Source organism: Sinocyclocheilus rhinocerous, unplaced genomic scaffold (assembly GCF_001515625.1).
Source record: "Sinocyclocheilus rhinocerous isolate Xijiao unplaced genomic scaffold, SAMN03320098_v1.1 scaffold785, whole genome shotgun sequence".
Lineage (NCBI taxonomy): Eukaryota > Metazoa > Chordata > Actinopteri > Cypriniformes > Cyprinidae > Sinocyclocheilus > Sinocyclocheilus rhinocerous.
The window spans coordinates 210,938-226,341 of NW_015660521.1; the positions used below are offsets into that span (position 1 = coordinate 210,938).

The 15,404-nt window shown below is 35.8% G+C and overlaps 1 protein-coding gene across 1 annotated transcript in view; it reads left to right on the plus strand.

Moving 5' to 3' along the window:
• LOC107725323 (protein FAM19A5-like) overlaps positions 1–15,404 on the plus strand; it is a 45,815-nt gene that overhangs the window by 15,749 nt on the left and 14,662 nt on the right. The window contains exon 3 of the mRNA XM_016534558.1: positions 6,646–6,773. Within this exon, the coding sequence (XP_016390044.1) occupies positions 6,646–6,773 (128 nt within the window). The remainder of the gene's footprint in view (positions 1–6,645; positions 6,774–15,404) is intronic.

Sequence of the window (15,404 nt, forward strand, 5' to 3'; positions counted from 1 at the left end):
GAGTTTGGAGCGGAGGCACACGGCTCCCCAGGAGGCCATGTGTACACTGGCTGCCTCTACAGCGGAGAGCGCGGCTCAGGAGCCTCATCAGGCTTCACATGAAACAAATAGGGTACGAAAATATCTGCTAAACTCTGTGTGCGCTGTAATCTGCCGGTCTCTGCTCCCTGTGTGGCCTAGTTAGAGCACTTCAGCGTACCCAATGAGACGTGTGTGTATTTGCATCTCACATGCATTAATGATAATTAAGGCTATATTCTTATTTTACATTAAAGGCTTGTTTTTAGATCAGGCCTTTAAAGGCGGCGGTGGATCAGCACCTTTTTGGTTTTGTTTATACAAGGTATTTTAGGATGAGTTGAAAAGGGAAGCGGTTGGAAATTACTGAGGAAAACCAGCTTTGAATATACTGAATGTGTAGAATCTGTTCTAGTTCAAAGCAAACAATAGTGCTAATATGAGTACCAGTCACAGCTGGTAAAGGGTAGCAGTTCAAGTTGGTATTAGCACGAGTGTGTATTAAAGTGCCCCTATTATGTGTTATGAAAGGTTAATATTTTGGTTTTGGGAGTCACCAACAACAGGTTGACATGCATGCAAGGTCAAAAAACACTCTCATTGTCTTATAATATGCATTTATTTTTACCTTACTTGCTCAACGACTCCCAAATGATTCGCTCAACGATTCATTTTTCCAAACCCCTCCTTTGCGTGACGCTAATCTGCGGTGATTGGTCCGATTGGTCTCATTTTCATTTCATCATGCCTGTAAATGCCTGATAAAGCAGCGTTGTGAGCGCAGTGCTGCTTTGTGCACAGCGTTATTTTTACGGCTCCAAAAGCGGCACCTAGTGGCAAAGAATGAATTTGCATTTTCATTCAGACCAAGTTTTCAAGTTTTCCCGGGTCTGCGTGCGCAACAAGTGGGTGGTCCAATATGCTAATGTTTCATGTTGACGTCAACATGAAACGGCTTGGGATTCGTTTTAAAAACGACTTGTTTCAATGATTCAGAATCGACTCTTTCTTTTGAGAGACAATAACTTTATACACGGTGCACTTTCAGATTTAAAACTTTGCAGGATGTTTTCATTCACTTAGAGCTGTGTTACACACTGCATGAAAGATCATTTTCAAAAATCCATAACAGGGCCACTTTAACTCTAAAGTCAGTTTTAGTGCTAGTCTTGGATGGATTTTTTTTTTAAAGAAACACCAAAACCGAAATTAAAGTTTTTATTTACCAAAAAACTGAAACTGAAAATTTATTTTATTTAGTAATCAGTGAATTACTCGGATGTATTTAATAATCAACAGTTGTATATTAACATTTAAATTGGACATCATTCACACAATGACACAATTTCTGCTCCAATTCATTGTTAAAATATAAACATTTAAACAGTGGCTGTAATAAAAATTGTTTTCATGACAGATTTATTTAAACATTAAATAATGAAGACAAGTTAAATATGTAAAAATATAATGAATATATAATATAATGCATATTTTTTTAAAAGCTTCTCTCTAGAGAGTTTTTTATTATAAAGGAAAAAATTAAATCGCATCATATGACCCCTTTAAAGTTTTTATTTACCAAAAAACTGAAACTGAAAATTTATTTTATTTAGTAATCAGTGAATTACTCGGATGTATTTAATAATCAACAGTTGTATATTAACATTTAAATTGGACATCATTCACACAATGACACAATTTCTGCTCCAATTCATTGTTAAAATATAAACATTTAAACAGTGGCTGTAATAAAAATTGTTTTCATGACAGATTTATTTAAACATTAAATAATGAAGACAAGTTAAATATGTAAAAATATAATGAATATATAATATAATGCATATTTTTTTAAAAGCTTCTCTCTAGAGAGTTTTTTATTATAGCTGGCTAATAAACTATGTGATCATTGAATGACTTCTCTGAGGTAAATGTAACATTATGTGGCATTGCTTACAAGCTGTATTATTGATGTCTTTCCACAGTTGATATAACACATCTCAGTAAGTTGTTTCATTCAACATTTTTTTAATATCTTTCGGCTGCTGAAATTTCTGTGCATCACAAAGTGATAGTTAATAGTCAGTACTACTAATAAAGTCAGGACTAGTATTAGAATACGCACTAGTGCAGATAGCCCTAGTATAAGTAGTAGTTTAAATTCAGAGCTTGCAAATCCAGTACTAGTATGAGTAGCAGTTCAAGTCAGTATTAGTATTAGTATACTGTATGTATACTTATTCAAAGTCAGTTCCAGGCTACTTTGGGTACTAGTTCCAAGTCAGTACTGGTATGAGTATCAGTAGTATGAATACTAGTTAAAAGTTAGCACTCAGGCTAGTAGGTGTACTACTACAAGGTTCTGCTTCTAGTGTTAGTATGAGTTCTAGTTCAAAGTCAGAACCAGTAATGTGAGGACTAGTGCAAGTCAGGGCTAGTACTAGAATAAGCATAGGACTACTGCACAGCCAGATCTAGCCTTAGTATGAGTACTAGTTTAAATTCAGAACTTGCAATGTGTAAATCCATTACTAATGTGTGTACTAGTTAGTGCTAGTATGAGAGGTAAAATTCAGGACTGGTACTAGAAAATGTGATGTTTCAAAACCAGTTTTGTAGGCATACTAATTCAGGTCATTTATAGTGCTAAAGCGAGTACAAGTTAAAAGTCTAGACTAGTAGGAAAATGACCACTAGGATTAGTGCAGAGCCAGACTAATGCTAGATCTTGCAATGTGTAAGTCCAGTACTAGTTCAAAGTCTTAGTGCTCGAATCAAAGATGAAAAAACTGTATAGTTTAAATACAATACTAGTTGTAGTATGAGTACTAGTTTAAAGTCTTAATATTATAGCTAGAATGAGAACATAGAATTGTTAAAGTCATTCTAGTATGCTTTCTAGCTCAGATCAGAACTATTATGAGCTAGTAAGCTCCTTATCCGTATACTAGTATGAAACTGGTTTAAAGTTCATTTGAAGTCAGTACTAATAATAGTATGAGTAGTATAGTTCAAAGTTTTACCTTGTTACATGGATCTGGTACAATAGCACCCAGGTGTTTTTCATTTGACATGTTTCACATGTTGGGCCAAAATTTCACGCCTAGTGTTCAGGTGCTCTGTGTGCTCTCAGTAGATATTTCTCACAGATGTTAAAACTAGTCCACACACCCCAGTACTTCTTTCAATTATATTCCAACTGGAGTGTGTAATCACAACCGTTACCTCAATATAGCCATTCCTCAGCATGAAGCATCGCAGCTCAGACACCCTGACCGACTGCACGCTAAATACCTCGCTGAAGCATTCCAGCTTCATTTAAGCTCATTGATTTTCTTTAGTGCTCTTTGTTTTCTCTCTTCATGGCCCAGTTGTGTTTGTGCTTTTGAATACTGTCCCTCAGAGGGAGGCTTGTTTATGTGATGTGGGATGGATTTGATTGTTTTAGGCCCCCTGGGGACTAGAGGACTTGGATGAGATCTGTAGAGCTGGCTCGGCCGTCCACAGCTTTGCTCAGCGTCGGTTTAAAGGAATAATCCTTCATTTCAGCCGCGCCACTTTACTTTGATAAATTTAGGGATGGAGCTTTGATAACGTTATCACACGCAATATTCATAGGGACTGCCATGAAAGACCTGCTGTGTTTCAGATCAAGAAAATGGTTGTAAACATATCTTAAGCGTCTGGTGACAGGAAATTTCGAAAAGTAAGCCGAGCCTTTGTGCTCAGAAAATTGCATGGACTGAGTAATCAAGGAACTGAGGCCTCACAGGGATGCTATATTAATGAAATTGAGGATTTTGTAGAATTTAAGGATAATCTAAATCCTGGAAATGTATTCTGTGCACATCCATGTTCAGTTATGTTTCGTTTAAAGGAGTAGTTCAGATATAGATGTAGAGGAGTTCTTTATAAAAAACAGATTTGGAGAAATGTAGCATTACATCACTTGCTTACCAATGGATCCTCTGCAGTGATTGGGTGCCGTCAGAAAGTCCAAACAGCTGATAAAAACATCACAATAATCCACATGACTTCAGCACATCAATTAATGTCTTGTGAAGTGAAAAGCTGTATGTTTGTAAGAAAAAAAAATCTATCATAAAAATGTTTTCACAAAAAAACATTTTTTTCTGGCTAAAATATAAGGCGTTATAATATTGCTTTCTGCAGTGAAAAAGTCATCTTGTCTGAATCAGAAGAGAAATATGCACAGATTTACAAGCAAAAACAGTTCAAAAGTATTCTAAACAAATATGTTGGTGGATTTTAATGAGACTGAGCAACAGGAGATGGAATTTTTCACTGGAGGAAGAGATATTATGGATTATGGACTTGTATTTTGACCAGAAGCGACAGTTTAAAGTTAAGAACATCTTAATGATGGATTTGTTTCTCACAAACGTGCACCTTTCCACTTCACAAGATGTTAATTGATGGACTGGAGTGATGTGGATTACTTACTGTGATGTTTTTATCAGCTGTTTGGACTCTCATTCTGACGGCACCCATTCACTGCAGAGGATCCATTGGTGAGCAAGTGATGTAATGCAAAATTTTTCCAAATCTGTTCTGATAAAGAAACAAACTCATCTACATCTGGGATGGCCCGAGGGTGAGTACATTCTGACCACTTTTTTCTTTCTTTCTGATGAACTATTCCTTTAAGTATCAACTCTTCCTTTAAGTAGTTGAGGTTCTCATAACATTCCTTTGGAGAAATGAAAATAGAAATGAGAAATGTTTGAGTTCATATTGACCTTGGTATTCTGTCAAGGAGTTTGAAATCTTTTCTGAATCCCTAGATGTTTGTGACATAATGAGGGAATATTTTTTCTGTAGAAACATTTGAGAAGCACAAATCTGGTCTCCATTTGATCTCATTGCTGTCTCGGAGAAACAACTGAGTTATTCAAGGGATTTCATTTGTTATTTTTCTTTCCTGGTGTGCAGACGAGAAGCAACCATCTTCTGATTTTCTGATGCTCCACATCCTCTTTGACCTGTTTTGTTCTCATCACCCTCTGAATGCTGGTTGATCTGCATCTGAAGTGCAGGAACAGCAGGGGTTTATGGAATTTTACATGGATCTACAGAGCAAACAAGAGAACTGAAAGCGAGAGCCTCAGTGCATACACATGTCTGATATAGCTCTCTTTAAGTTGTTTGATGGTTTCGGTTCTACGACGTGAAGATAATGAAGTGTGCAGTGAATCAAGGCCTGCAGGCTGCTTACTGAAACATACATGACTTTGCCATAATCTCAAATCCACTTTCATACACAAATCCATATTTTATGTGGAATATAAAGGTTGGGTGGTTTTTTGTGATGCCTGTTGGATCTCAAAGGTTTGTAGTAACAAAAATCTTATATAAAAATCCATTAAAAGAAAAAAAATATGACAGACATATACAAATTATCATTTTGCATGTAATCCTCTTATTTTTACCCATTTTTGTTAAAGAATATATAAATACCGCATTGGAGACTTTGTGATAATGTGAAGAACATATAAACAAACAAAGCACATTTTAATTTTTAATACCTTTCTTTTTATAAAAAAAATTAAAAAGCTTTATATATATATATAATAATTTTTTTTTTTTTTTTTACTAGTTTATCTTTTTGAAGAACCTGTTATGGCCTTTGGCCTTTTAGCGTGTTATGAAGCTTTAAAAAGTTATATAAATTATCAAATTTGTCACCACTGATTTTAGCATTGAAGACTATGTGACATTGCCTAGTATACCTAAACAAATATGAAACATGACTATTTCATTAAAAAAATTAAAATGCAATATTTAAAATTAGCCTTTTTGAAGAACCAGTTTTCATTTTTGCATTTAAGCGTGTTATGCAGGTTTAAATAGTTATGTAAATTTACCCTAAAATATTACACATTTTCTAAAATGTAATCATCTCATATTTTGTGGCATTATCAAGAATATCTAAAGAATGCATATTTAAATTTTTTTCTGAAATTAAAATAAATAAATAAATTATTACTTTAAAATTTGAGAAAGTTTTCCAATTTGAGTCTTTTTAAATAACCCATTGTCGCCTTAGGCTTGAAAAGGTTATGTAAATGATCAAATTTGTCCTAAAAATATATTTTCTAAAATGTAGCCCTCATATGTATATTTTTTTTTTTATAATGATGTACACCACATGGTAACAGCACTTTTTGCAATTTGTGCATAAGTTGCACATGGTTTGTTGTGATTTGATGTGCAAAGTGAGTTTATATTGATTTATTTACTGTTTCTCCATCAATACTGAATTGAACTGAAATTTATTTCATGGTTTTTTTGTAGCCCGGATAGTTAAAATTTGAGAAAGTTTTCCAATTTGAGTCTTTTTAAATAACCCATTGTCGCCTTAGGCTTGAAAAGGTTATGTAAATGATCAAATTTGTCCTAAAAATATATTTTCTAAAATGTAGCCCTCATATGTATATATTTTTTTTATAATGATGTACACCACATGGTAACAGCACTTTTTGCAATTTGTGCATAAGTTGCACATGATTTGTTGTGATTTGATGTGCAAAGTGAGTTTATATTGATTTATTTACTGTTTCTCCATCAATACTGAATTGAACTGAAATTTATTTCATGGTTTTTTTGTAGCCCGGATAGTGAAAAGCAAGCAGTGGTGTGAGATGTCCCCGTGTTCAGAGGGTGAGATCTGTGGACTGATCTTCAATCGCTCCGGATGGACCTGCACCAAAGGCGGCGGCCGCATTAAAACCGTCACGGTGAGACACGTTCTAAATATCTGTAACATTTCATTTATTCACTTAGTTGACGCAATGTTGCATCATTCACACCACCTGTGTTTCATCTCACGTTCTATTGACTTACATTAACCAACATTATTCTTTATATAATGCTTAGCAGATCATTAGTTAATGAGCATACATATATATACTGTAGAAACCTCATTAGAGATTTTAAATATTCATATATATTTCTATTTTAACGTATTGTACATCAGCAGCTGATCTGTTTAGCAGTATGTAATGTTTGCTCATTATGCGTTAATGAAAGTTATTATGCAAGGGTTAATGTAGAGTCAGTCTATCATTATTGCAAAATAAACCCTGACGGGGTGATCAGGACCGCAAGGCGACATGTAGGGGGTCTTATATCACCCTGAACGCGTTTACTTTGTGATAATTACCATCTGACTGTACGGTATTTTATGTAAATGGACATTTGAGTTGTAATTATTTTATTATGTGAGAAGAAAGACACCTCAGAGTGATGTGAGAGACATAAAACTAGCACTGCGAATTGGTTGCCTGAGACAACAGTCAATTATAGTTTAATGGTTCTTATGGTACAATATTTGATGGCAGAATGCAGCGATTGACCAATCAGAATTAAGTATTCCACAGAGCAGTGTACTAAAAAGTAATACATCCTTTTTGGCACAGGTTGTTTTCACTAAACTCCACACATCATTGCTCAGGTATTTTACTATTAGTATAATAGAATATGCCTTCTTTTTAGACTTTGTTAGAATAGCATCTATAACTATTTGCATTTTGTGTAAATAAGATTCTGTCTTGGTAAACCCTTGTTGTCTTCAACTAATTTTTACCCATTTTTATTAAAGAATGTATAAATACCATTTTTAGGATTGAAGACTTTGTGATATATTTGTCATGAATTATCTACAAAAAGCACATTTTCAGTAAGTTTCCGCAAGAATGCATTAAATAAAGGGACAGTAAAGATTTTAACATTGTTACAGTACAAATGTTTTTTTTTTTTTTCAAATAAATGCTGTTCTTTTGAATGCTCTATTCATCACTGAATCCTGAAGACTCATGGTTTTCAAAAAAAAATTTAAATAGCACAAATGTTGATGATAATTAGAAATGTTTCTTGAGCAGCAAATCAGCATATTAGAATTATTTCTGAAGGATCATGTGACAGTGAAGACTGGAGTAATGATGCTGAAAATTCAGCTTTGCATCACAGGAATAATTGACATTTTAATAAATTACATTTGAGTAATTTTGATCAAATAAAGGCAGCCTTGGTCTGCTAAAACACAAAAAAGTCTTACCGACCCAAACTGTTTGAACTGTCATGTTCATTTAGTGAAAATAGCCTCTGCCTAAAAAGTATTACGAAGACTTGCCTATATCAGTATCAGCCATTCTTTGCAGTTTTATTTTGTGCATCCAGCATGAATTAGAATTAGAATTTAGAGTCAAATTGGAGTGCAGTGTCAGAAAAGTGTAGAGGATGAAAATGTCACCCTGACAGCCAGGCCCCTACTTGTGTGAGTGGCTGTACAGGAGATGCATTGAGCTCTGATGTGATTCTTTGTTTGTAATGCGTTGCTACATCACATGCATAAGTGCTGAGCTCAGGGGGTGTTTGGGCCGTGCTGACCCTGCAGACTCCTGCCCCATAATGTCTTGAGTCATTCTGTTTTTCTGAGTTGCTTTGCACAAAATGACAAGGAGCAATTATGCAGAATTAGAGGGTGTTTTTTGAAAGAAAAAAGTGATATAGAGGAAACGAAGCTGCATATTAAAAGAGTGTGGCTCTGCTGGGGTTAGAGGGGTTATGCCATTCAGCCAGAGTAGCTGAAATCATTCATGTGTTACAGAGGGCTTGAGTGTTCATGGCTTTGTGCATATTTATGACTTAATTTGCAACGTTCGCATACATGCCTTTGCTTTTTTTTGTGTTTGCATGTTCATTTAAAGTCAACATAAACTCAGAATTGATCCTGTTTACTTTTATTGTGCATGATTCATCAGTGCACATCATTTTTGTGAAGAAAAAAAAATAAACATTAACTTATTTTATTCAACCAGTTGCCAAGAAAGCATTCTTTATTTTAATATTGATGTACCAAAATAACAATGAAATAATAAGACAGTATATACATATTAAAAGAAAACAATGTATGAATTAAAAAAATAACTAAATACTAATAATACTAAAAGAGTAGCCTAAAACTATAATCCTAAATACTTCAAAAATAATCCTGTCTCACATTTTTTTCTGTAGAATATGTTTACTTTTTATCACATAAAATGGGTTGCACATGGCATTTCAAGTTGACTTTAAGGTTATCCTTATATGTTTTTCTCAGGTATCTTCTTTCTTTCCTTCTGTCTTATCTCTATTTCTCTGGGCAACTTCCAAATTGCATTTTGCACATTTGAAGGGCACTGCAGAAAAAAGACACTCTTTAGTGGGCCCTCCCACAAGGCCGTTAGAGAAGCGTACATGCAAAGAAAGTCGTTTTGTCCTTTATGATCCCATGATCCTAAATTGCGCAATTAGTTTTAAAGAAATAGTTGCTGAATATACTCACCCTCAGGCCATCCAAGATGTAGATGAGTGTTTCTTCATCTGAACAGATTTGAAGAAATGTAGCATTACATCACTTGCTCACCAATAGATCCTCTGCAGTGAATGGGTGCCGTCAGAGTGCCGAGTCCAAACAGCTGATAAAAACATCACAATAATCCACACCACTCCAGTCCATGAGTTAATATCTTGTGAATCAAAGAGCTGTGTGTTTGTAATAAATCCATCAAGGCATTATAATAGCCAAAATACGAATCTATAATAATGCTTCTTTCAGTGAAAAAGTCCATCCCCTGTTGTTGTCCTCTCACATGAAAATCCACCAACGTATTTGTTTAGAACTGTTTTGGGCCATTTTAGCTTGTAAACAGTGCTTGATCTGTGCATATTTCTCTACAGATTCAGATAAGATGTCTTTTTCACTGGAGAAGCAATTTTATGGACAGAGGACTTATTATTTCACTCAAGGCCTACATGGGAGATACTCTTTCTTTTGTGTGTTCTTTCTGTACATATTTTATGTTCATTTTTGTTTTTATCAAGCACCACATGAAGAGGAAATATTTTACACAAAAGTTTGTTTTGCTGCAGCAATCTTAACATCTACAAGTATCATTTTTGCTGCTATGTTATCAAGGTAACATTCATGTTCATAATGAGTGGCAGTGATGTATGTCATGTATTGTTTTTTTCAATATCCACTTATAAGACGTACAGTACTTGAAGTGTTCTGCCCTTGGAAATGAGGCGGCTGTAGTGATGCTCACTTTCCAATGGAATTCGCCCTCCCTCTTTCTTACCATCCTTCTTGTGTGTCTGTCTGTCTGTGTGCTCACTAACACTTGTGCATTGTGTGTATGTGGTTGTGTAGGCATGTGTGTGTGTCTAGTCTGTGTGTGTGTGTGTGTGTCTGTGCCCGCAGCCTTGTGTCTCTCAGCCTGGGGCAGCTGCCGCAGATTTCATGCCCGTTTCCTGCACCATATAATCTAGTCTGACAGCGGAGAGGAGTTTGCATGGGAGTTGTTTACTTATATGAGTGTGTATTGAGTTGAAATGTGTCTGTGTGTGTATGTGCAGATGTTTACTTCTGTGTATGATTATGGATAAGTGTCCATTTGCGTGTGATTGCATTTAGGGTGTACGTGTGTAAGAGAGAGAGCGTGTGCATCCTTTCAAAATGACTCTTTTTACGGTGGACTGAATGTTACTGTGTTACAGTGTCAGCAGAGGCAGTTTTCGGCAGATTTGTGACAGCTATTCTTAGGTGGAGAAGGGTATAGATATGCTTCTGGAAAAGTGTAATGGCCGTTATTGTGAGGTCTAGCAGGAAATTAGGTAGATTGTATGATTACCAAGTGAAGGAGATGGTTCATAATTCAGAGGATGTGGAATAAAAGGGTTGTGCTTCCTAACAAAACAGTGAAAGAGGAAATTTAGTTGCAGATGCTGACCTATATGGGTTTTTCAATGGCTGATGCTGATCTAGAAAGCAGGGCAGTCAGTGTATTGCTGATATATTCATTATATGTTTAAACCCTACAGCTTACAGTATCATATTTGATATGTGAATTTATAAGGCCTCCAAATTATTAAAAGAATAAAATCTTTGCTGAAAACCTGTTGTTTGTAAGTAAAAGCCCTTTTCATATCATTCTAGACACGTAGCACATGTTTGCTATAAAATCTATAATGATTTTTAGAAAGTAAATGCCAGAATAACCATTATATTTTTAGTAATATTTAAAGATAAACAGTTACTGGACTGAAGCAACTTGGGTTGACTTGATTATCCATACAGTGGGCTCTATCATACACCCGACCCGGCGCAATGTGGCGGTTAAAATCAGTGGTTAAGTTGTATTTACAACGCTGTTCCAGAACAGTTCAACCCAAATATTCAGATGTGTGCAGCACATTTTATGGAGGACTGTTTCCTGAACCTGGGAGAGTAGCCTATTGCCGGCTGTTCTAACTCACAGCCTGTAAGTAAGTTTTCATATTTAAAGAATTTGCCACTGATGATTCAAACGCATGTTTTGAGCAGTGTAGAGCACATAAACACATTGCATTACACCAAATACACAAAATAATGTTCTTTTTAGTAACGTCATATGACCCCTTTAAATAGCAAATGCATTTGCGCCCATTTGTGCGCCCATAGCGCTGGTCTGAAAACGAGGTGTGTTCAGACGCATTGTTGGCGCGTTGCTATTTTGAGGCAACTGAATTAGACTGCGCCATCGACCAATTAAAACCTAGTCTAAAGTCAATGGCGCAGTAGTTTTTTTTGTTATTTAAAGAGCGCGTTAAGCCTACATGTCATAATGGATAGTCATTGCATGTATCAGAATTACTACCTATTTGCTTTCGCACAAGCAGCTCCGTTTCATCTCTGGATACGCGTTCTGTCTTTGCACTTGCAAATTTCGCCGTGTAAATAGCAAATCCGCCATGGCACGAGCGCAACTGGCTCTTAAAGGGAATGGGAGATGAGACTCTGATTGGTTTATTGCACGTTATGCCCAAAACACAGCCATTACTCATTAAGAGAATAGGGACAACCCTTTTAGACCATGCGCCGGGCGCGCCGACCGTTTTTCCTGTCGTTAAACTAGCAAAAGTGGATTTGGACACGCCCTAAGTGCACTTGCACCGTGCGCTTTAGACCATGCGCTTAGATCGTTAAAATAGGGCCCAGTGTCTTTTAGAAAAAATTATGTTAAAATGTATCAAATATTCTACATCAGACTTTTATCAGGCTTTTTTCCCCCTCAATAATCATTGTACTGTATGTTTCATAGGACAATAAAACAATACAGAGTTTTGGTCATAAAACTAAACTAAGTGACAACAGATATTTATATGCTTTTTATGTAGTCTGCTGTATACAGTTATAAAATCTCATTGATTTACACTACAACCTGTCAAGAGTTTAATCTTAATTTTTGACCATATAAATATCAGCAACAGCACCAAATTTCATATTTTTGCTCATTTTGGGCCTAAATTTGAGGTGTTTTTTCCTCCTCAAGTACAATCTCCTTAACTATATGAGTTATAAAGCCTGATGTACCAAATATGATACAAAACATAAAACACATATGCAAACAGTTTTTTCAGACTGTTATTTGACATAACAGGCATAGATAGTAATGAAGCAAATGAGATGTACAGAAGATTGACTCAAAATACACAAACCAATCTTCAATAGTGTGGTCAGGACATTGTCAAGGGGTCTTGTATCACCTTATCAGTTTAGTTTGTGCTGAAGACCAGCTGATTGTAAATTATTTCACTTATTACATGCCTGCTTACCAAATAAATAAATAAGGGGACATGAAATATTGATTTGAGTTTTATTATTTTATTATGTGAGAAGAAAAAGACCACGAAGTGGTTTGAGAAAAATGAAACTAGCACAGCTATGTAGGAAATTGGTTGCTTGTAATATCTGGAGAAAGCTATCCATTAGCATTGCCATTCATCTCAATGGCAGCTGTGCGGCTAAAATACAAGTCTATTTCATAGCTTTCCAAAAAGTAATACTGGTAAAACAACTATATTATATTGAAATATTATCAATATGTATGTTGTTGGCAACAGTTTTTTATTTTTTTATTTTTTTGTCAGAATACACAGCTTATTTTGAATTGCTGTCATTCTAACCAGCCAAACCTATTTTGTCATGATTCACCAATCAGAATTAAATATTCAAAACATTTTATGACTCTTCTGTTGGCAAACTTTCTAAACTTTTCATTGCAACTACTTATAAATCCAGTCAACATATGCGTGTATGTCACAGATTGCAGTAGGACTGCATCTGTGCATGTTGCAATTTATAACAACATTGCACTGCATTTGTTTAACAGAACTGTCGTATTCATGCAAAGATGAATACTGAATAGCAAATGCATCATGGAGTGGCAAAACCACAGCAACAGACGGAGCAGAAAGCACAGAGTGCAGTGTTTCGTAGGCTTGAGTCCAAAAAACGTGTGCAAACAGAGTGTGTTTATGTCGTTTATATGTGCGTTCACATGCTTCGCACCTGCAACTTTCCTATATTCAGCCCTCCCAGCGTGCAGGGGATTCAGACAGAGCCAGGTTCTGACCCGTTAATGGAGTTAGCATATGCAGCATCCCTGCCAGGCATTAATACAGATCACTCACGAGAGCCCCTAAACACGCTGGCCATTTGTCTTCACTAGTGAACTGCTGAGAGGTTCAAATTTGCCATAGTCTCGAGAGCCCACTGCTTTGGCATGTCATGCGCTGTGGAGGTATTCACAGAGATGGATATGAATAGGAATCAAAGAGAACAAGAGTGCGAATACTTAGCGTAGCTGGGGAGAAGGGCTTGAGTGGGTGGGCCGCTTGTGAACTCTGTCCGGTTACAAACCACTGAGTCATGCTGTCATGTCATTTATAGTGCCTGTGAAAACATAATGCTCTTGCAGGAACCAGGAAGTTCCCAAGGAAGAGTCATTAGAGGCCTTCACGGATGTTTTCTCGACATGTGGTTTTCTCTGTCAGCTTTTATTTAGCTTCTCTGCATGAGCGTAGATTTGGTTAAAGATAACATGCAATTAAAATCGAACCTGTTTACTTTATTAAGGATAAAAACATCTGTCATCGTTTACTCACCCTCATGTCCTTCCAAACCTGTAAAGAAGATATTTTGAAGAATGCTGGTAACCAAACAGTTACCTTTGACTTCCATTGAATGAAGGGGAAAACACATTTCTCAAAATATTCTTTTGTGTTTCATAGAAGAACGTAGGTTACACAGGTTTGGAATGACTTGAGACAAATCATGACAGAATTTCCATACTTCAGATTTTTAACGCATGTTCCCGGTCTATTGTGAATAGTGCATTTTATTACAACAAGAACAAAATAGTCTTTGATCTACATATCTTCCTCTGACATAATTTTTCGGACAAAAAGCCAAATAGCTATTTCGATTGATTTAAATTTATGCCACAGGAAGTGAAATTTGACAGGAAGAGGAATTTCTGAATTGCACTTTAAAGAAATTCAACACAGGTAATTCATTTATTAATTGCATCAAATGTTATTTAATAAATTTAAATAAAATGCATTTATGAAATTATTTATTAAATAATAAATATCTAAACTACAGTAAATAAAAATATAGGTAGCATTATCATCTATTTCATCTATATTCATTTATTTCTATTTATCATTCTAGCTATCCTTCTATTGTTTTATCATTCTGTTTGTAAGGCTTTTAAACCTTCAAACTTTTTTAATTCAAACAGTGCGTTTTCAGTCAAACAAGTTATGAGTTTGGGTTCATTTTAATCTACTATTTAAATTCAAATTGCAATTCTGCATTGTGTTTGGTACTTCAACTTCAAAAGATGTTCCCAATTCAGCTTTCAATGTTGCACAACCCTGATGTGCAAACGTAGAATTAAGAGTAAATTGCTTGCTACAATCACATGGTTTCTTAAAATGGTATTTTCTGCAAAATCCAGACAATTTTACATTGCAGTTCCCCCAGCTGGTTTATAACGTGAACCCTCATTCTAGAAAGTTTTTTCTCGCTGCCATTGCCTTAGGCTTGTTCACTGAGGCATTATTTTCCTGTTCTTTCATCTTCTTTATTTTTCTAGTTACTGTAATGCTGCTTTGAAACAAATTGTATTATTATAAGCTATACAATTATATTGAAAGAAATGAATATTTTAGTGAACACCAAAAAGAAAGTGAATTCCCCTCCAAATGTGCAAGCTTCTCTGTCTGTGATTTTTTTTTTCTTCTTCCTTTTTGACGGCGCGTCTCTCTCTGTCTTAATCTCTACCTCCCCTCGGTTTCTTGTGGGTAATAGCATTGTCACTGCATAGTCATCATTACCCAGAGACAGGATGAAGGAGGGAACAAGCGACGGAGTGGTGCGGAGGAATGAGGCGATAGTTTTCAGCCAGCCGTTGTATCTAGGGAAGGGGCCGTCTCGGTGAGATCGGCTGCGACAGGGTCAGAGCAAACACGGCGTCTCATCCACGAGCCGTCTCCCCCGT